The sequence below is a fragment of the Salvia miltiorrhiza genome, chromosome 2, assembly GCF_028751815.1.
Source record: "Salvia miltiorrhiza cultivar Shanhuang (shh) chromosome 2, IMPLAD_Smil_shh, whole genome shotgun sequence".
NCBI classification, from domain to species: Eukaryota; Viridiplantae; Streptophyta; class Magnoliopsida; order Lamiales; family Lamiaceae; genus Salvia; species Salvia miltiorrhiza.
In genome coordinates, this window is record NC_080388.1 from 73417574 (window position 1) to 73438260 (window position 20687).

Sequence of the window (20687 nt, forward strand, 5' to 3'; positions counted from 1 at the left end):
ATTTTAGGCTTCACCGAAAAAGAAAATATGTTGGGCATTTGACAGAAGAAAAAACGCTGGCCTTAATTATAAACAAAATCCCCGCAAAAATTGCAGACATTTAAACACCGCTAGGAGTCGTGTGCGTGTCGAAATGGAAATCTTCATCGCAAATTCCAGCAGCAGGTAACGATAATACAAGCTAAATTTAACGTATAAATTTTTTCTATATTACGAAGTTGCTATGAAACATTATAAATTTGACGTAAAAAATGATGAATTGGGAATTTCGCCACCTATGAGAGTTTAACCCTAGATCACGAATTCATTTAACAAAGTGATGAATTTAATGTAGATTTTCAAGATTTAAGAGATGGAAATAATTTTTCTTTTATATGAAGCATATATTTTGAGTGTATTCGTAATTTAATTAATTTCATTAGCTGTGTTTTCGCATCATTCAATTTCTTGTCATCACTATGCATGTGGTGGAGTTATACAGATAAGACATGTATGAACTCTGTTCAGCAATTAATTAATTCGACGTTGATATATACTTTTGATTAATTAAAGTTGTGGTCCAAACGTCATCTTCACTAAAAAAAAAGGTTTAATTGTACTTTTTCATGCAAATAAAAAAAGTAAATTTATTCACTTTCAAAATATTTCAAAAAAAATAATTATTTTTAATTTTTATAAAACCGGAAAATTATTAGTTTTTTTGTGCAAAACTTTCAATAATTAATCAACCCCAATCATAGTATAATTATCTTCTAAAATCTCCAATTTTAAAAATTAAAATATATAATCCTAAAATTTATAATAAATCGCCCATAAAAATTTTAATCTTTATGTACGTACACTGATAAAATAAAATATGAGATTAAGAATTTAAGATCAAATTTGTGGAATTTAATGTATATACAATTTATGTAATTTTTCAGGACAACACACATATTTGGAAGTTGTGGAGAGTGGGGGCTCCAAAAAAGGAGAGATGAGAGTGATTATCGAGTTGAATTTTAGGGCAGAGTTCGAAATGGCAAAATCAAGCCAAGAATACAAAAAATTAGTTGCAAAATTACCTGAGCTTTTCGTGGGAAAAATCGGAAGGCTTAGGAATTTGGTAAAAATATTATGTGGTGCTTGTAAGAAATTCATGGAGAGAAAAATGTACGTGGCTCCGTGGAGGAAGCACAAATATATGCAGGCCAAGTGGCGGGGCAAGCCGTTGCTGCCCCCGCCCGTCGCGGTGGTGGCGCCGCCACCGCGGAAGGTGCCGTCGGCGAAGAGGGTTTCGATGCTTAGTTTTGATTTTGTAGACACTTTGCTTCACAATAAGGCGGTTGAGGTTATTTAATTTAAGAAGGTCTTCTGTACGAACGTTCGCATATGAGAATTTGTAATTTTGTTTTGGGATAAGTTTATTATGATATATAAGAGTTTTATTTTTCATAAGTTTAAGTCAAGAAAATGTTGGCCTTTTTTTTGAATTGTGTAGTTCTTGATGTATATATATGATGATTGAACTTATATAAGTTTTAAGGCATTTATATGATACAAAATAGAAAAACATATTATTTTTAATTTTTAATTTCTTTTAGGGGTGATTGCACCAAGTATAGTGACTTTTAATTAATTTTAGTTTTGTATATGAACTAAAAGTTTTGCTTCCAAATACATGAACTTTTATTTGTTCTGATTTTCACATAATTGTCAGTTATTGGTGAATGACTATCATCGTGGCTAGCTGAAGTAACAAATTAATGTCATTGTGACTAGTTAAAGTGACATAGACATCCAACTATATCGTTTAGTACATCAGTCGTTTAAGCCATGTAGGCATTTGATACGTCCATCTCAGCATGAATTTGGAGGCAATTGACAATCGTATGAAATTCAGTATAATTGAAAGCTCATATATTTGAAAGTAATATTTTAAAATTCATATGTAGAATTAAAATTTGATAAAAGCTTGTGTATAGAAGCGCAGCTACTCCCTTTTATTCTATGGCATGGGCTGGGATGCTTAGATTGATCGATGTGCAACTGGGCTGAATTTGGGCCACGGCCCAACTCCATTAAAGTTCAAATAATCTTTAGAAAAAATGTAAATTTTACAAAGAAAAAAAATGTAAAATGTAATGCAATGTGTATGTTATGAATGAAGAAAAATTGCTGGTGTTTTCGATTTGATATGTTGATTATAGGTTTTACTAGAAAAGTTAAACATATGTGTTTAAACATTTTTATATTTGATTAACTAGTGCGCCTAAATTAAAGATGAGATAGCAATTTATCAATAAATTATTTTTAATATATTTTAACGTGCTACAAAATATACATCTAACGATATAATACGAGGACAACATAATTGAATCCAAATATATTAATTTGTGGAGATTTTGACTATTGAAATTGTAATTTTTTTAGATATAAGATACATCGGTGAGACTTGAACCAATAACCTCTTTTAAATGAGAGATTTTAGTGTTTCAACTTTATCGTTTGACCTAGATCTCATCGGGTTGATAATTTAATCCTTGAAATATTACTTTAAAGTGTACTATTACTCGTTTGATCATCTAATGACAATGAGAGTGATGCTAAATAGCCACATTGTGGCCACCCACAAATCACTTAAATAGAAAAAAAAAACTAATTTATTTAACTTATTTTTTAAAATAAAAATAAGATTTAATTATTTTATTGTATTCTCTACATTGTAGTTATTTTTTTTATAATTCTTTTGTAACTTTTTTATTTTTATTAAAAAATAAAATTAAAAATAAAAGATGCAAAAAAATTACAAAAAATAACTATAATGTAGAGAATACAATAAAATAACTAAATCTTATTTTTATTTTAAAAAATAAATTAAATAAATTAAAAATTTTCCAATTAAACTATATTGTGGGTGGCCACAATGTGGCTGTATATATTTATTGAACGACTAATACCATATATAACTTTGGCTGCAAAAAGGGCAAAAATGTTAAAACCCAAAAACACTAACGTTTGAATTAAATGTAGAAGAAAGTGACAAGGGTATAAAAGTGTTGATAAAGTGAAAAGGAAATTGATTGGCACTTGAAAAATAGTGTTTATAAAGTGTTTGAAGCACTCATCCATTATGAAAATCTATTTATTAAGAAATTGAAAAGAACTCATGGAAAATCAACTAGGCATCCATCATCACCTTCTTTACATGGACAAATCCAAGCAAATGATTGTGATTTAGTAATTAGTCCTTTCTAACCATCGGATCAATTTATATTTCATCTCCTATGTTATGGATAACATCAACATATTTAAATATATGCATAACACTCAATTAAGTATTACTCATTTCGTCCCATCTAGCATGACCAACTTTTTTTCGACATGAAATTTAAGAAGCTAGTGTTTAGTGTTTTAAGTGTAATTGATAATAAAGTGAATAAGTCATTCCATATAAGGAAATTGATCAACTTAATTGGGACGACCCGAAAAGAGATATTGATCAAATCAGTTAGGATGGAGGGAGTATTATATGTATGCTCAACGTCTATATAATGAATAATATTGAAATATGAGGTGCAATTACGGGTGTATTCAAACCAAGTCGAACCAAATCGAACCAAATACTATTATGCTCAAGTTTAGTTTGTTCGTTATCGAATCGAATTTAAAATTTTATTTATCGACGAGGCTCACGATTTTAATTGAGCCCAGTTTTTAAAATTTATATCTTCGTTTCTCTCTCATATTTTTTTTCACGAATTTATTCTAAAAAAGTTACTCCCTCCGTCCCTAAAATAAGTTCCTCTTTGGGGACGACACGAGTGGTGAAACGAGAAATAATACGGTAAATAAAAGCAGTAAACGACACCGGATTTACGTGGTTCGGTCGAGAAGACCTACGTCCACGGGGGTTTTGGGGGTTTTCCACTATAATTGAGAGAGTATTTTACAATTTACAAGTTGTAGGCTAAGAAATGACTATATCTTAGAATGAGAGCTAAAAGGAGCTATTTATAGGAAAGGGAGAAAGTAAGGGCCCATTAACCCACTAGCCCTAAATAATTGGGCCCAAGCCCCTATTTCATGAGCTTCGCTCTTTAATCGAACCGAGAGTCGAGATGCGCTGCTGTAGTAATTCCCTGTCAAGTCCAACTGAACCAAATATTAATAATAATAATAACATTAATAATAAAGATAAAAGGAAAATACTATAGCCCTGTTTAGCACAGCGTTGGTGCATATTTCAGTCCTCATCAGCTACTCCCCCCCAAGTCTGGTTGAACCGGGTATTCTTCGTGTTCAGCCAGCGAAGTATTGTTAAAGCTAGCGCTGTGCTGTTTTCCTTAATCCCTGCAAATCATGAAGACATAAGAGTTTTACTACTGTAAGAAAGCAGAGATAAACATTTTCCCCTTGACTTTGGAATTGTAGTTCCAAGTTAGATTTCCTTCTTGTTTGTTGAATGTTGACAAAGATAAATAATTTCCATTTCTTTGGGCGCATAAGAAGACCAGCGCTGAGAATATCCCATATTGCATACTTTGCATAGATAAGCAATATAAATGCTTTGTGTTGGATGAATCAGAAGACCGTTGCAAGAATACCCGAATAACATAGGAAGACCCATGTCGAAGTTGAGAAATATGATACTCTGATCATGTGAGAAAACCCGTCATAAATATTTGTCGAGTCTGAACAATATACCCTATTGTTGGGCGCGCAAGAAATCCAGCGCGTGAGAAGACCAAAAGATAATCCGCGTGTAAGAAAACCAGCGCATGAGAAGACCGATGGATGACAGTAGCACGCCTAAAGGCGACTTATTTCTCGCTGAGCAGCGATTGGAAAAGATCAAAGCAGCCCATAGAGCAGAGGCGCAAAATAGTGTAGCCCGTAGAGTAGAGCAGAGCATCCCGTAGAGTAGGGTAGAGCAGCCACAGAGTAGCGGAAAGCATTGGAATCACGGCAGAACATTGAAATCATAGCAGAACATTGAAATCACGGCAGAGCATTGAAATCATGGCAGAGCATTGAAATCATGCACTGTGGCAGAGCATTGGAATCACGGACGGCGGCAGAGCATTGGGGTCACGGACGGTGGCAGAGCATTGGGATTGGGATCACGGACGGTGGCAGAGCATTCCTCTGCTGCTTCCCTCCTTTGTATGCATTCCTTTGCTGCTTCCCTCCTTTGTGTGCATTCCTTTGTTGCTTCCCTCCTTTGTGTGCATTCATTTGCTGCTTCCCTCTTTGCCGGCTGGAACACTCTGCGCGGAGCATGGAAGACCCGGGGGGTGCAACCAACTTTCGCGGCTTACGATTAAGAGAACACCCTGCACGGAGCATGGAAGACCCGGGGGGTGCAACCAACTTTCGTGGCTTACGGTTAAGTAGTAACCCTCTGCGCGGAGCATGGAAGACCCAGGGGGTGCGACCAACTTTCGCGGCTTACGATTAAGAGAACACCCTGCATGGAGCATGGAAGACCCGGGGGGTGCAACCAACTTTCGTGGCTTACGGTTAAGAGAACACCCTGCACGGAGCATGGAAGACCCGGGGGATGCAACCAACTTTCGTGGCTTACGGTTATTGGAACAACTCGCTAAACAGCGATTAACACTCATTTGCTCCCTCCCGAGTGAATGCTGATTGTGGGTGTACACCCTACTCCCCCCTCTGGTGACATGTGCATGCCTCGCAAAAACATGTCAAGTGTGTGTGTTTGGTGCTCATGCTTGTGATGATTGTGAGAGAGTTAACATAACTACAATTCCCAAGTAACATAATTCAAGTTGCATTTCAAGCCCTAGCACATATGCAGAAGGTGTGCAGCTTCGTGTATTAATAATATCATATTTCAAGTCTAAACACATATGCAGAAGTTGTGCAGCTTCCAAGATGATGTTGTGATTGCATAAATCCCATCAAAGATCATATAAGTCATGATTTTGCCTAAGTAAAGAAGTAGAATATTTCCCAAATCTCTATCATGCTTACATGTTCCCATAAAATACCCTAAGATCATAATTTTGCCTAGTGATAAAACATAACACTCCCCTATCATGCTCACATGCTTCCACGAGATAAAGTTCAGCGAAGTACCTGAAGTACCATTTATAAGTGGTTCCCATATTTTGTTCAAAGCTTTCCCAAAGTTGTTTATCATGTGCTGTAAGAATTCTTAAGCAAAAGTATTAGTAAAATATGAAAGCCCCTTTAAACAGGGCTGTAATCCCATTATTAAGAAATATATATACTGCGCAGCTTCGTGCTACTTAATATCAAATTTTTACCTCCCATCAAAGATAACATAAATCATGATTATGCACAATTGTTAAAGTATAACATATCCCAATCATGCTTTTCTCCATTGATAGAGTTCAGCGAAGTACCTGAATTACCACTTATTAGTGGGTTACCCTGTTTTACATTATGGTATTTACCATAATTGTTCAAATCATTCCCCAAATTTGCTTATCCTGTGCTACAAAAATTCTTGAGCACGAATATTAGTTAAAAACACGGTGAGAGCCCTTTGAGATAGGGTTGTAAACTTGTAAATATCCATGAATACAAAGAATTGTATTAAATGTCTTATGCAGAGCTGAAAATATTCGCCCAGAGCATCTCGGTCAGAGCTGAGAAATACCCGTCAGAGCACCCGTCAGAGCAGAGAAATACCCGTCAGAGCACCTGTCAGAGCACCCGTTAGAGCAGAGAAATACCCTTCAGAGCACCCGTCAGAGCAGAGAAATATCCGTCAGAGCAGAGAAATGCCCGTCACCCGTCAGAGCAGAGAAATGCCCGTCACCCGTCAGAGCAGAGAAATTCCCGTCACCCGTCAGAGCAGAGAAATTCCCGTCACCCGTCAGAGCAGAGAAATTCCCGTCAGAGGTGATGATAAGCCTTCCAGCCGAGACGCACCTGTGACCCTCGGCGGGGCTTGAACCCTCTGAATTCAATCCGGCAGATATGGGCACTAAGTGTCTACCAGTTGCAAAGCTGGAATCTTGCAAAGAGACCTTGAACATTGGTCCTGGTTGAATCTTCTGTGCTCTGTTGTGTGACAAGTCCAGCCTCTGTGGCTGCTTGTGTCTTGTGTCCTTTTTTCTTTGCTTGAGTTTTGTGTTTTATGTTTTGTCTTGGTCTGTTTTTTTTTTTTTTTTGTCTGTTCTGTCCTTTGACTTTTGTTTACTCCTTTTGCGTCCCTTGTGTTATGTTGCTTTGTCTTGCTTGTGTCTTTTGTTGAGTCTTCAATGATAACCCCTTGGGTTTGAGAAATGGTGATTTTCCTTGGGTTGATCTCTGTTGTTTGAGATTGAGTTTAATATGTTTAATATTTCACTCACCCTCTCTTGTCTTGACTGTGTGGCAGATGAGAGTAAAAATATGGGCTGTGATGACAAACTCCAACTCTACGCTGGCCCTTCCTGGTGACTAAAGATCAATGTGCCAAAGGTGGATATGTGAGGTTGGCCCATTTATCTTTAACTCCCTTCTTCTTTTTTTTCTTTTGTCTGGGCTTTTCTTTAAAGCCCAGCACCGAGCCCACTCTCTTCTCCCCAGCCCATCTCTCAAACCCTAGCCCACTACTCATCTAATATACTACCCCCCGAGTCCCCACTCCCTCTCTCACTTATCCTCTGCGCCGCTCTCACCTAACCCCAATTCCCTCTCTCTCTCCTCGACCCCTCGTCTCCTCCATCTTCCACCGCCCTACTACCTTGGTTTCTCCAGCGCCTTCAATGGTGTTGCCCCATCCCGTTACCCTGCTACTGTCACACCCCAATTCTTGAATGAATAAATACAATCAAGGTGCAACCAATTCATAGAAATAAACAAGGACAAACCTTGTTAAAACCCGAATAATAAGATAACGAGTCGGGCTAAGCCCCTTTGGATCACAAGTTTTGTTTCATGTTTCTGACAACCAACGTTCATTAACAAAAACTAGAAATTTTAAATTGAAGCTCGACATGAAGTCATCTTAAGTTAAGAAAACAAAAGATGTATAAGAGTTATTAATACAGCGGAAGTCTATATAGAAATTGAACCCTAGCCTCAGCTCAGTCCCGTCAGCACCGGCCAGCCAACCTAAAAACATTTGAAAGTATTTTTGGGCTAAGTACTAATGTACTCAGTGGGCATGCATTTTCATAAACATTTCATATTTTCGTAAAGACAGTTTATCCAATCATACTTGACATAACTTAGAAGGTTTTAAATTGAAATAACTTCTAAGCATGTTAAAATAATTTCTTTCATTTGTGCGCACATGTCACACCCCCTTTCTGTTACTCGCTGTGATCCCGGACCTTTTAGCCACCGACGGATCTCTGTCTCCTGCTTACTTGAACTGAGGGCGTAACCCAGACAAGTTTACTTTGACCTCGGGATGCTACCCAGGCAGGCCTCATATTTCTCATGCTCCGGAACACATCCAGCCGAGCACCCTTATAACTCCTCTGGTTAGAGCCCGATGGAGATCAACCCACCGAGTCAACTAACAAGTGTACACAATTCTCAAACAACTTATTAGGTCATAAGAGAACCTCAATTGATTAACTGTGCGAGCCTTAAACAGAGCAGAGTGCACATAAACATTTTATTGGATAAACAGTTTGCATTTCATTAAATAAACAGTTTGCAATTCTTTGAAACATTTAGAGCTTAATAACTCAATCATACTTTGTACATTTGGAAAGTAAGCCCACCTGGTTAGGCAAATCCTGAAGGTCATAATCACATAAACTCATCTTGGGAAAGCAGCGCTAATCCCCTTGGTCACAAAGCCTACAAGAAATTCTATTCTTAATAGGTCTCGTGAAGCTAACTTAATAACTTAGGGAAAATGCTTAACATTCTATGACTCGTCATGCCGGGTTTCAAAATTTAATAATAAAGATTGAAAACTAACTTTCTTGAGTCAAGGACACCAACAATATCCTTACTCGATTTTCTTCATTATTGGATTTAATGAAAGCCAATTTTAAATCATGATGCAAATGCATAGTTCATTTCATACTTTAATCATATAGTAAGTGATTACACTTAATATATGCACATAATAATAATATAATATTATTATGCAAATTTATCTTTAAATAAATTAATTAAACTAATGATAGTCTAATTAATTAACATAAGTGCAGTCCATTTAAATGAATAAATTCAGTGGCCCAAGCTCTTTTATCTAAAGAATTTCGCAGCCCATAATTAAAAGATTTAGTAGTCCATCCCAAATAAAACAGCCCACTCATTTTTTATAAACTTTAGGCCCAACTGCAAGAAAAGCAAGGCCCATTAGCTCAAGCCCAAAAGCCCCAACCCCTTTCTTCTTCTCTCCCTCAAAACGTCCACTCACTTTTTCTCTCTCAAATCTCCCTAATTTAGCCCCACGACCAGACAAAATTCGCCGACTCACGGACGCAAGGTCCGCCGCCTCTCCTTCTCCGGCGACGAACGCCGCCGGTCACTCTACCCCTCCGACTCAAAGACCCCGCCCAGACAAACATCTCGCGCCGCCTCCCTCTCAAAATCGGCGGCCGCAGCAGCCGACAAGGCCTACCGCCGCCGCCTGACGTCCCTCGAAACAGACCAGCGAACAGCAGCAGATAGTTGCAGCCATCGCCCACATACTCCATCTCTCTGCTCAATTCCGGTCGACAGCAATGGCTCCTTGCAGCCAGCGTCGCCGCCCGGACTTTACCCGACTCGACTCACACACACACCGAAGTAACAACCCCGACGCAGCCAGTTCAAAACAAGAAATAAAAATCGAAGCTTCAAAGAAAAAAGAGGGAGAAGAAATTACCAAAGAAGAGAGAGAAGAGGACTGGGAGGGAGAGGAAGACGATGACGACGAGTATTATCTGTCATCGGAGTCGGAAATAGCGGAGGCGTTGGACTTTTTGGACTCGAGAGAAGATGCAGAGGGCGGTATACTCGACGGCTCTTTTACGCCGCTGCACACGCGGCGGCCGAACGCTCACGGTGGGCTCCACTCGCGACCAAACAACTCGTCACTTCAGCCCATATCGAATAAGTCGCAGAAAGTTGCGAATCACATCAGGGCTTCGCCGTTGGAGGTGTGTTTGAGGGATAAAGCTTGGATTTTTATGTTGCATTTTTGTTGAATTTGTGGCATTTGGGGCTTTTGTCTGCTGATTTTACTGAAATTGAGTATTTGGGTGTTCATGATTGATAAATTATATAATTTCTGTGTTTTTAAATTGAACCGAAAATCGTTTGTGTATATTTTGTTTTGTATATGTGTATGTCTGTGTGATGTTTTAGTTGAATTTTTGAATCAGTTGGTGAATGCATCGTGTGTTTGAAGGGGTAAAGATTGGATTTTTATTCTGCATCCTTGTTGAATTTGTGGCGTTTGGTGCTTTTGTTTGCTGATTATACTAATTGGGTGTTCATTATTGATAAATGATCTAGGTTCTGTGCTTTTTAATTGGAATTCAGAACAAGTTAAGTATACTTTGTCTTGTGTTAGTTGGATTTTTGAGTATATTGTTGCAAAGTAGCTGCCTTTGGTGCGTTTAGTTGTCTCTTATGGATGATTGTTTGTCTAGTTTTATGTTTTGTGCGTGCACATTCGTTATGATGAGCTGGTTGGTGTGCAGGAGTGGGAAGGAAGGTTCGATGTAGGGATGTCAAACTCAGTCACCACTGCCATTCGTGGGAGTGTTCGTGATATGGCTATTGGTAAGACTAAAACAACTGAGAAAGCAGATCGTGCAACTGTTGAGCAGGTATATGGTGTTCTGTAGAGAAAAAACATTGAAGCTAGCTTCTCTCTCTGTGTGTTTCTTAGGTCTGCACCATTGTCTCCTAACGAGTATTTTCATTCTTGGGAGCTGATTGTAGCGCCATTTTGCTCGACATTACTGTGATCGAGTCATCACAGCAGTAGCTTGATGATCAATTGCAATATTGTATGAACTTTACTCCTGTGCTTAGATATGTCTTCTCGCTTTCAGGCAATTGACCCTAGAACCCGTATGGTGTTATTCAAGATGCTTAATCGGGGTATATTTAATGACATCAATGGCTGCATTTCAACTGGAAAAGAAGTAAGTGTAGCCTTTCTCTGTATATTTAATATTTTTTAATCTGATTTTGCGATCAATCTTGCCGATTGTGTATATTTAATATTTTTTCAACTGGAAAAGAACTTTTTATCTTTTTGTTTAACGAAGGTGCAAGTTGAACTCCTTTGGTTTTGAGCCTCTTTTTGATTCTCTATTACTCCAACAGGCCAATGTCTACCATGCTACTAAATCCGATGGTCAGGAGCTCGCTATCAAGGTTTACAAAACATCGGTCCTCGTATTCAAGTATGTAAACATTTTGGTTCATCTCCGTCAACTTATTTTGTCATGCCCCTTGGCTGTAAAACTTTTAGATTGAGTAGGATAGGAAAAGGGTTGAATTCACCCTTGATGTCCTATCCAAAGTTATTTTTATATTTGTAGTATCACTTATGTCTTTATCTGTTCTTAAAACCAACAGGGATAGAGATCGCTACGTACAAGGTGACTACAGATTCAGACATGGGTACTGCAAGCACAACCCTCGAAAAATGGTTAAAACATGGGCCGAGAAAGAAATGAGGAATCTCATGAGGTAATCTTCTTGATATCTCTGTTGGTCCTTTACGTTAAAATGAGGTGAAAAAAAAATTGGAGTTCTGTTCTGCACTTAAAACATTCATAATGAGGTGCTTCAAGAAAAATCTAAACAATTGATAGAGTGAAAAATATTAAAAACTCATTATCTTTTTTTATCTGATATGATTTTCCTCCTGCTAATCCTGAAGGTTAAAAGCGGCAGGAATACGGTGTCCAGCTCCACTACTTTTGAGACTCCATGTTCTGGTGATGGAATTTATAGGTACATTGGTTGTGTTTGTCGATTGTAATATATATGTTGCATCGATTTATTTGTTATTTGATAATTATGTCAGATTTGGTTGTTTGCAAAAGCCTTTAATTACATTGGCTAAAGTTACTTTTTCTTTCTCCAACACAGGCAAGGCAGGTTGGGCTGCTCCTCGGCTCAAAGATGCTGATTTATCTGACGACAAACTACGCGAATGTTATGTTGAGGTAATTTCTTATGCTCTTAGTATTTGGCTCTTGGTTCGTTGCTTTACACCAACAATTCAAGTTGACGCGTAAATGGAAGTTTGTGGGCAGTTTAAGGGTTATGAAAAAGTATTCATGCTACTGTTAGTTCTTTGGCAAAAACTTGTGTACATCGGATGTACGATTGCATCCGTCTCCGTCCCAATTAGGGTTTATTAATCATGTTAAACTATTTTTAGCTCCTTTTCTGAAACAAATAAGTATATAGAAAACCAATAGTCACTGTCTTTACCTTCGCAATGCCAGATGATTATGGCGATGCGGACATTATATCAAAAGTGTAAGCTAGTGCACGGAGACCTTAGCGAGTATAATATACTTTATTTTGAGGTGAGCTTTTTGTTTTCTCTCGTTTTTGAATACCATTTTCCAGCACATAGATCACAAGCTTAATGGATTTTATTGTGTTATGCAGGGTCACTTGTACATTATCGACGTTTCACAATCAGTTGATCTCGACCATCCCCATGCCCTTGATTTCCTTCGAGAGGATTGTATTCATGTCTCGGTACGTGTCTCTCTGGTTACTGCTATATGTTCTAGTTTCCCTCTTTTATGCCGAGTTTTATGAGTTTCCATGTCACTTTCATACAGGATTTTTTCAAGAAACATGGGGTGGCGGTTATGACAATACGGGAATTGTTCGATTTTATAGTCGATCCCACCATTGATGATGATTCTGTGGACAGTTATCTGGAAGAGGTATGAAATATTCGCACGAATACTTCAACCCTAACCATATGCAATCTGAAAATCGCATCACTTTTATTGTTCGTGACATTCTTCCTTACTGGTTAAATATGTATTTCTCTATAGGTACAAAAGAAGATCTTGGCTAGAGGCGATGAGATCTCTGCTGAAGAAGAAATCGCAGATTTAGTATTCGTCCAGGTTTGTGATTTCGTACACGTCTGTGTACACATCTTCGTCCAGGGTTAATTGCTAAAATATTCACGAACTTTGACACTATTTTATAAATTGTTGCGACTTTTCGATTTGAGCATTGGGGTCGAAAACCTCAATTACTCATATAATGTTGTCTGAGTGATATGTGGCGAGTGCATACCGCCAATATGAAAGAAGAAGAAAATCAAGCCACGACCACATTTTGGGTCGTCGGAAAAATTTGGACGTGTCTATTTTCTAACATATTGAAAAATGGTTTTATTGTTGCAACAATCTATAAAATGTGTTGAAAAGCCAAAATCTAGTCAAAAAGTTGGTGAATTGTTTGTAGAATTATATTAGCAATGTTGCGAGTCACGAAATGATTTCGTTGCTCGTCTCCAGACATACATCCCGAAGACTTTGGACGATGTAAAGCACGCGGAGGAAGACGTGCAACGTATCATCAGCGGGAAGGACACTGGAGAAATGTACTATCAGACGATCACAGGTCTCAAGTCGGCCCTCTCTCTGAACAGTTCATCCCAAGCAGAAACGGGGCAGCAGCAACGCGGTGGCAAGCTTGGAAACGATGGCCCCGATGAATCATCCCCTGGCTTACCAGATGGGGAATCAGAAACTGAAACTGAGGAAAGTGATGAGGACTCAGACTCAGAAGACGGCTCGTTTTCTGATGGCGATAAGAAGACTCCAGCGGAGAGGAAAACGGCTAGAAAAGAGAACAAGAAGAAAGTTAAGGAAGAGAAGAGAGAGTCGCGCAAGAACAAAGTTCCCAAAGCTGTGAAAAAGAAGAAGAAGAAGCTGGCAAAAGCCAAGAAGACTCGATGAGAAACTTCCTAAGAAGGCCTAATTCCTAACTAGTTTTAGAGAGTTTTGTGCTGTTTCGAGTTCTTGCTTCAGGCTGCAGGTTTCCCTCGTCATTTTACAAAAAAATACATATTTACGTACATGGTTGTAATCGCGGTATGTAAAAGAGACAGCTCAAATTTGAGCATTTTTGAGAGCCTTTCATTTTCCTTCCGCATGAAAATGTCACGCATAAAATCCAACTGTCAATTAGATTTTACTAATAAGTGTGCGTTCTATTTGGTTGTAATTTATCATGAAAAAATAAGGAATAAATAAAATTTCACCATTTAACTTTTTTTTTTTTTTCCTCATTTCCTATAAAATAGAATTTGACTCTTACTCATTTCTCATTTTCACTACAATGAAGGATGGATAATATTATCTCTTCATTTTTAGTGTGCTAATATTATCCCTCATTTGTAGTGAAAATGAGGAATGAGTAAGACTCAAATTTTATTTTATAGGAAATGAGGGAAAAGAAAGTAAGAATTTAAAGGGTGAAAGTTTGTTTATCCATATTTTTCTCATGATAAATTTACAACTAAAGAGAACGAAGCCTAAGAGGCTAAAATTTTTGTTAAATCAATTTATGAGACTTACGATTAAAATTCACGCTAAAACTGTCATTAAATAAAAAGTTATTAAATTTGAATGAAATTTCTGGATTTTTTTTTTGCAATTCTGTGTTTTGAATTTTTCACAATGTTGCTGAATTTATCTCATTGTGTGTGGCGGGCCTGGCTGCCATCTGTGGGTGGATTTAAAGGCGTCGGGGTTTAATTGTGATGAATTTAAACAAATATAATGTTTAAGCAATGAAATTATCTAAATAACTTACTTACAATTTGTAATATTTACATTGTTTTATATAGGATTAATCAAATGTTTGTGCCATTAACTTAAGAAACTGAAATGGCACACGAGTTAATACTAATTAACTACGTCAAAAGTGGAAACAAGATTAGTGGTAGATTTAATTGAGATTATTTAAATCTTGTTGTCTACTAACATAGTCCAATTCATTTATTTGACCGTAACGTAACAGGGCAGTTGCGAAGCATTTGAGTAGCGATCTTCCGCACGAGTTGTTGGAGGAGGATGTATTTATAACCTCGGGGCGAGCCAGGCGATCGAGCTCCTACTCACGGTCCTAGCTCGTCACGGTGGCAACATCCTGCTCCCCCGACCCGTGTTCCCCCTATACAAGGAGCGGGCAAAGTTGGTGGGGATGGAGATCCGCGAATTCGATCTCCTTCCCCACAAAGATTGGGAGGTCGACCTCGACGGTGTCGAAGCTGTGGCCGATGATGAGACTATTGCTATGGTGGTCATCAACCCTGGATACCCTACTGGAAATCTTTTCACTTTGGACCATATGCAAAAGGTACGAAACGCGATACAGGGGCATTAAAAAATAAATACTCCCTCCGTCCACGAAAGAACTTCATATCTTTCCTTTTTGGGACGTCCACAAAAGAACTCCCTACCTATTTTTTGACTATACCTCACCACTTATAATCCTCTTACTTTTCACTTTTCACAACTCCCAATATTAATTATAACACTTTTTCACCACTCCCAATACACTAAACTACCTTTTATCCACTCTCAATACACTCAACAATATTTTTTCTTAAAACCCGTGCCACTCCCTCGTAGGAAGTTCTTTCATGGACGGAGGAAGTATAATTTTTACGATCGTGTATTTAAAAGAATTTGAAAATAATTTCATATAAGCTAACGACCGGTCGTAAAATAATCGGACAATTATTTTTAAGAGATTATATTTTCAAAAAAAATTATAGATTATATTTTCAATTTTTTTTTCGAGAGAATATATTTTTTAGATAATTTAATTGATTGATGGAGACTTTTGCATAATAAAATATGCATAAAATTCGGATAAATTTAAAAATCTTATAAAAGATACTCCTATAATCATAAAAAATAGATTTGGTGGGGGCTTAAGCCCACCCAAATCCTATCAATGGTCGAAAATAACAATTAACTAAATAATCAATTGAGGCAAGACCATTAGCCAGTGTTTTCTTTTCTTAGTGTATACACTCAAGCCGACTTGGTGACTCGAACCCCAACGTGTATTGATCGGAGGAGAAGCGTGTCATCGATTGAACTGCATTTATTTTTTAATTAAATTTCCGTGTTCTTAGTAGTTAGCTTTGTGCACTAATACTAAACTATTTGAAATTTTGTTTGAAGACACATTGTTTTTGGAAGTCAAGAATTCATACCAATGGGGATTTTTGGATCTCTAACTCCTGTCCTTACCGTTGGATCACTCTCCAAGAGATGGCTCATTCCCGGTTGGCGTCTCGGCTGGATCGCGGTTTCCGATCCCAACCGGCTCCTTAATAAATCGGGGGTTCAATCTCCATTGCTCTCTCTCCATATATATATGTATATATAAACTCGAGTTATATATATTAACATTGTTTTTACCCATTCTTAAAGATAAAAAATATTTACTATAAAAGAAAATTTAGAAAAACTTATTTTAAGCTTTAAAGGACAAAGTCGTTTTTACTTAAATCGTAAACTTTGCTTAAATCGTGAACTTTGATGTACTAATGCTCGAAAATATTGAACATATTGAGCATTGGTGGCAAATGTGCTAATGCTCGACATGATCTACCATCGCGAGTTGAATTTATCGAGCATTAGTATTTGTGGTGAAAACGTTAATGTCCGACATGTTTAACCAGCTTTGCGAATCGAGTTTATCGAGCAATAGTACTCGAGCATTCTTAGAAAATTAAATGCGTTAATGCTCGACATTTGTTGATTATGAGTCGAGCATCAATGATCGAGAATTAATACAAAATACTCTAATGCGACATAAGTAAAAAGTCTTAAATGAGTATAATTTATATATTTTGTGAAAAATGAATAATTTTTAGGCTTTTTTTTCAGAATGAATATATACTCATTTTTCCCCTATAATAATAGCATGATGTTTTTAAAGATTATAATTTTTTTTTGTTTATGTAGAGTAATTGCACTAAACCTATAAAATAAATTAGTACATCCCCTATGAAATTCGATCTCAGAATTATGAATACAATTATTTTATAGGTCCAGTATAATTATTTTATATTTAAATGGTTCATAATTTTTATTTAAATAAGATTTTATATATTTACATGTTTTTAATTCATATATAAGTGAAGAAGAGCCTTAGTATTTTTTATTCTTGTTATCAGATCATTGAGTCCATTCAGAAATATCTCTGTATGACATCTAGTCCCGCAACCCTAATCCAGGTACGACGCATACCCAAATACTATTAAAGACACCTGCAAATTCATTGATAAAATTTCTTTGTCACATCTTATGTACTTTCTACGCCTCATTAATAATAACTCACTTTTCTTTTCTGCCTATCCTATTAATAATGACTCATTTCCTACAAAAAAAATAAAATAATAATTTATCTAACAAAAAAGTTGTGAACTCCACTTTCTATCAATTTATCCTTTAATCACTCTTGTTCTTACAGTATCCAAAAATAGGGAGTCATACTTAGTGGGATGGAGGGAGTAGTATATGTATAACAAAAATTAATAAATTACTCCCTCCGTCCACAAAATATTTATCACATTTTGGATGACACGAATTTTAATCAAATATGAGTGGAATTGTGTAGACTCTATCTACTACTATAAATGAAAGTAAATTATTTTGTTGACGAATCAAAAAAAAAATTGTGACAAATTTTTTGTGGATGGACATGAATCGTGAACAGGGAGCGGTGGCGGAGATTCTTGAGCGCACCCCAACCGATTTCTTTGAGAAGACTGTTAAAACGATTAGAGAATCTGCAGAGAAATGCTACAAACTTATCAATGAGATCCCATGCATTTCTTGCCCTACCAAACCTCAAGGATGCATGTTTCTCATGGTAATTATCAATATATATTTAAATCAATATTTATAAATTTAATTTTTTTACTTAGTAAATTAAAACAATGCATTGGGCAGTTGTTTCAATATTTAAAGGTTCATGTTCAAATATATATATATATATATATATATATATATATATATGTATATATTAGGTTAAATGAAAAAGGCCTAAATGTAAGAAAGAAGAGAGAAGTAATCTCATCCGTTGATCTTATCTAATCTAACGGACATGATTTGTTCACGCCATGTTCAACGGATTTTTTCGTTGAACATTCGTGAACATATACAATATTTTTGGGGGTTCTCGGTTTCGACCCCCTATATGTTCAACGAAAAAACTCTCCCTCTCTCCTCTTCAAATTGGCGCCGGAGAAGCTGCCTCCGATGGCCGTGGCCAATTCCCTCGACTGGTCACTCGCCGCCACAATCACCAGAAAAACCATCCAATTCACACACCACTCCGCCTCCAAAACCAAAATCGGCTTCCGCTTCCGCTTCATCTCCATTACGCGTGATTCTCCTATCTTCCTCTCTCTCTCTCACCCCCGTTGACGAAGAGAGGCAATTCTCGTCTCTCGTCTCTCTCTCTCTCGCCACTTTCGACTAATTTGCAGTGATCCGGGGAGTTTGGATACGAGATTTTGTTTATTTTTTGTTTGTTTCATGTGTCTCTTCTTCTTCACATCGTGATTTCTTCATTCTATTGTTGTTTTTATGTATTCGTGCTACATGTATGACACTTATGACACTATTAGTACCATAAGTGCTAAAATGACCATTTTACTTTGTTTTATTTTGGATTTCCGTTGGCACCATAAGTGCCAAAATGACCATTTTACTTGGTTTTATTTTGGATTTCCGTTGGCACTTTCCGTTGGCACTAATAGTAAATCCAAAATAAAACCAACAAAAATCTTGGCACTTATGGTGCCATAAGTGCCTAACCCGACCCGACACGCGACCCGCGTTCTAATCCTACCCGGTCCGCCTTATTAAGGGTAAAAACGTTCGAAATCGTTAAAAAGGGCCAAAATTTACATTTTTTAATTAGTGGCCATAAATTATGTTTTATGCTTCATTTTGGCTACTTCAAAATTTTTCTCTACTTTATATTTGTTAGTCACATAGATAAATGTAAATAAACTATTCAATAAATATTTATAATATTATTAAAATATTTATATTGGTAACATCTATGATTAAAATAGGCTTTAAGATATTTATTTATTTATTTGTTCTGTCTTGAATATATTTAGTCAACATATGTAAAATATTTGAAATTTAAGATTAATCAATCATTATGATTTTGTATCAATTAAAATCCCAACAAATTAATTATAATTATAAATTCACAGCGAAAAAAAATACTCCCTCCGTCACATTAAAGTTGGCAACATTTCTATTTTGGGTGTCCCACTAAAGTTGGCCACTTTCTAAACATGGCAAAAGTTTACTTTAATTAAGTCAACAATTACTCACTAATTTGGTCAGCAATTGTAGGCCACTTTCTAAAAATGCCAAAATTACTTTAATTAAGTCAACAATTACTCACTAATTTGGTCAACAATTGTAGGCCACACTCTATTAAAACATATAACATTCAATTTCTTAATCTCCGTGCCGAAACGAATGTTGCCAACTTTAGCGGGACGGAGGGAGTATATAAATTTTAGTGTGCTCGAAACAATCATCCAACTTGTTCTCATCTCATCTCATCTCTATTGTCGTCATCCGCGTTGATAAAATATATACTTTATCCATCTCAATTAAATAGACTTATTTTCTTAATGATAAAAATTATTCATTAAAAGTTCTAAAAAAAACTTTTTTGCTAATATGCATAAAAAAAATAATTTTTACAATAATCTTTTTTCTTAGTAGAACCTTAAATAAAAATATATGGATATTTTGGTGGATATTTTAACTAGCTAATAATAATCGTTGATAAAATATGTTGTTAATTGAGATATTGGTCATTGATTTGTCTCACATACAACTATAAAAGTCATTTTTATTTGAACAACTATAGTATTAGTGAAATCTATTATATGTTTAAGTTAGAAAAATTATTAATGTTATCTTTCAAGTTATGAAAATATTACATTTTCAAAAAAAAAGTTATGAAAATATTACTAATTTAGTTAAATAACTATTACCGTGCATCACACAGGAGCAAAACTAGTTGATTCAAAGTGTGGCAGTAGGAGGTGAACTCTAATAATTAAACAACAATAAAAAAATTGAAATGATTAAAGAACAAAAAATGGCCCAAATAGATTAAACAAACAAAAAAAACTGAAATGATTACTTTAAACCCTACACTCTAATTTTGGGAGGAACTAGGAGAGGAGGAAGTTGGGCCAGTTCAAGTTCTAGGAGAGGAGGAAGTTGGGCCAGTTCAAGTTTTGTAAGCTTACTTTAAATACTACACTCTAATTTTGCTACTTTAATTTTGAGGCGATATATTTAAGATTTATACTTGTAACGTCTGATTCATGGTGACATCTGATTTCTACAGGCTCCTCTCGGTTCTCAACAGTGGCCTCAACTTCCAACATTTGAGGGCCTCAACTTCCAACAGGGGCAGTACCCTCATCCTGATGTACTGCAGCCTCACCCTAACCCTAATCCTGGTGTGCTTCACCCTCACCCTAATCCTGATGTGCTGCAGCAGCAGGCTCACCCTCTTCCTCAAGTGCCGCAACCTAATCCCGATGTGCTGCAGATGTTGCAGCACCTTGGACCACCGTTGCAGCAGCAACATCAAACACTGCAGGACCGGCGACACTGGTGCAGCAGCAGCAGCCACCTGGACATGCTTGAGATAAGAATCCCCGGTGAGTCAGTTTTTCATGAAGAGTCTTGTGC

General features: G+C 36.7%; 2 protein-coding genes across 2 annotated transcripts; both read left to right on the forward strand.

The window, feature by feature from the left end:
• The first annotated feature begins 9339 nt into the window (after positions 1–9339).
• On the forward strand, positions 9340–14090 carry LOC131009203 (uncharacterized). The gene is made up of 12 exons (XM_057936457.1): positions 9340–10070; positions 10617–10745; positions 10974–11066; positions 11251–11330; positions 11506–11619; positions 11813–11886; positions 12025–12101; positions 12387–12470; positions 12556–12648; positions 12735–12842; positions 12957–13031; positions 13431–14090. Exons 1-12 carry the CDS (start codon positions 9654–9656, stop codon positions 13872–13874), a joined length of 1788 nt encoding a protein of 595 aa, XP_057792440.1. The 5' UTR covers positions 9340–9653; the 3' UTR covers positions 13875–14090.
• A 1033-nt stretch (positions 14091–15123) lies between these two features.
• On the forward strand, positions 15124–17829 carry LOC131009972 (nicotianamine aminotransferase A-like; the record flags this gene model as incomplete). The annotated part of the gene is made up of 4 exons (XM_057937368.1): positions 15124–15299; positions 16116–16278; positions 17117–17176; positions 17659–17829. Coding segments are annotated over exons 1-4 (570 nt in total), but the record flags the coding sequence as incomplete, so codon positions are not given.
• Between the last annotated feature and the right edge of the window lie 2858 nt (positions 17830–20687).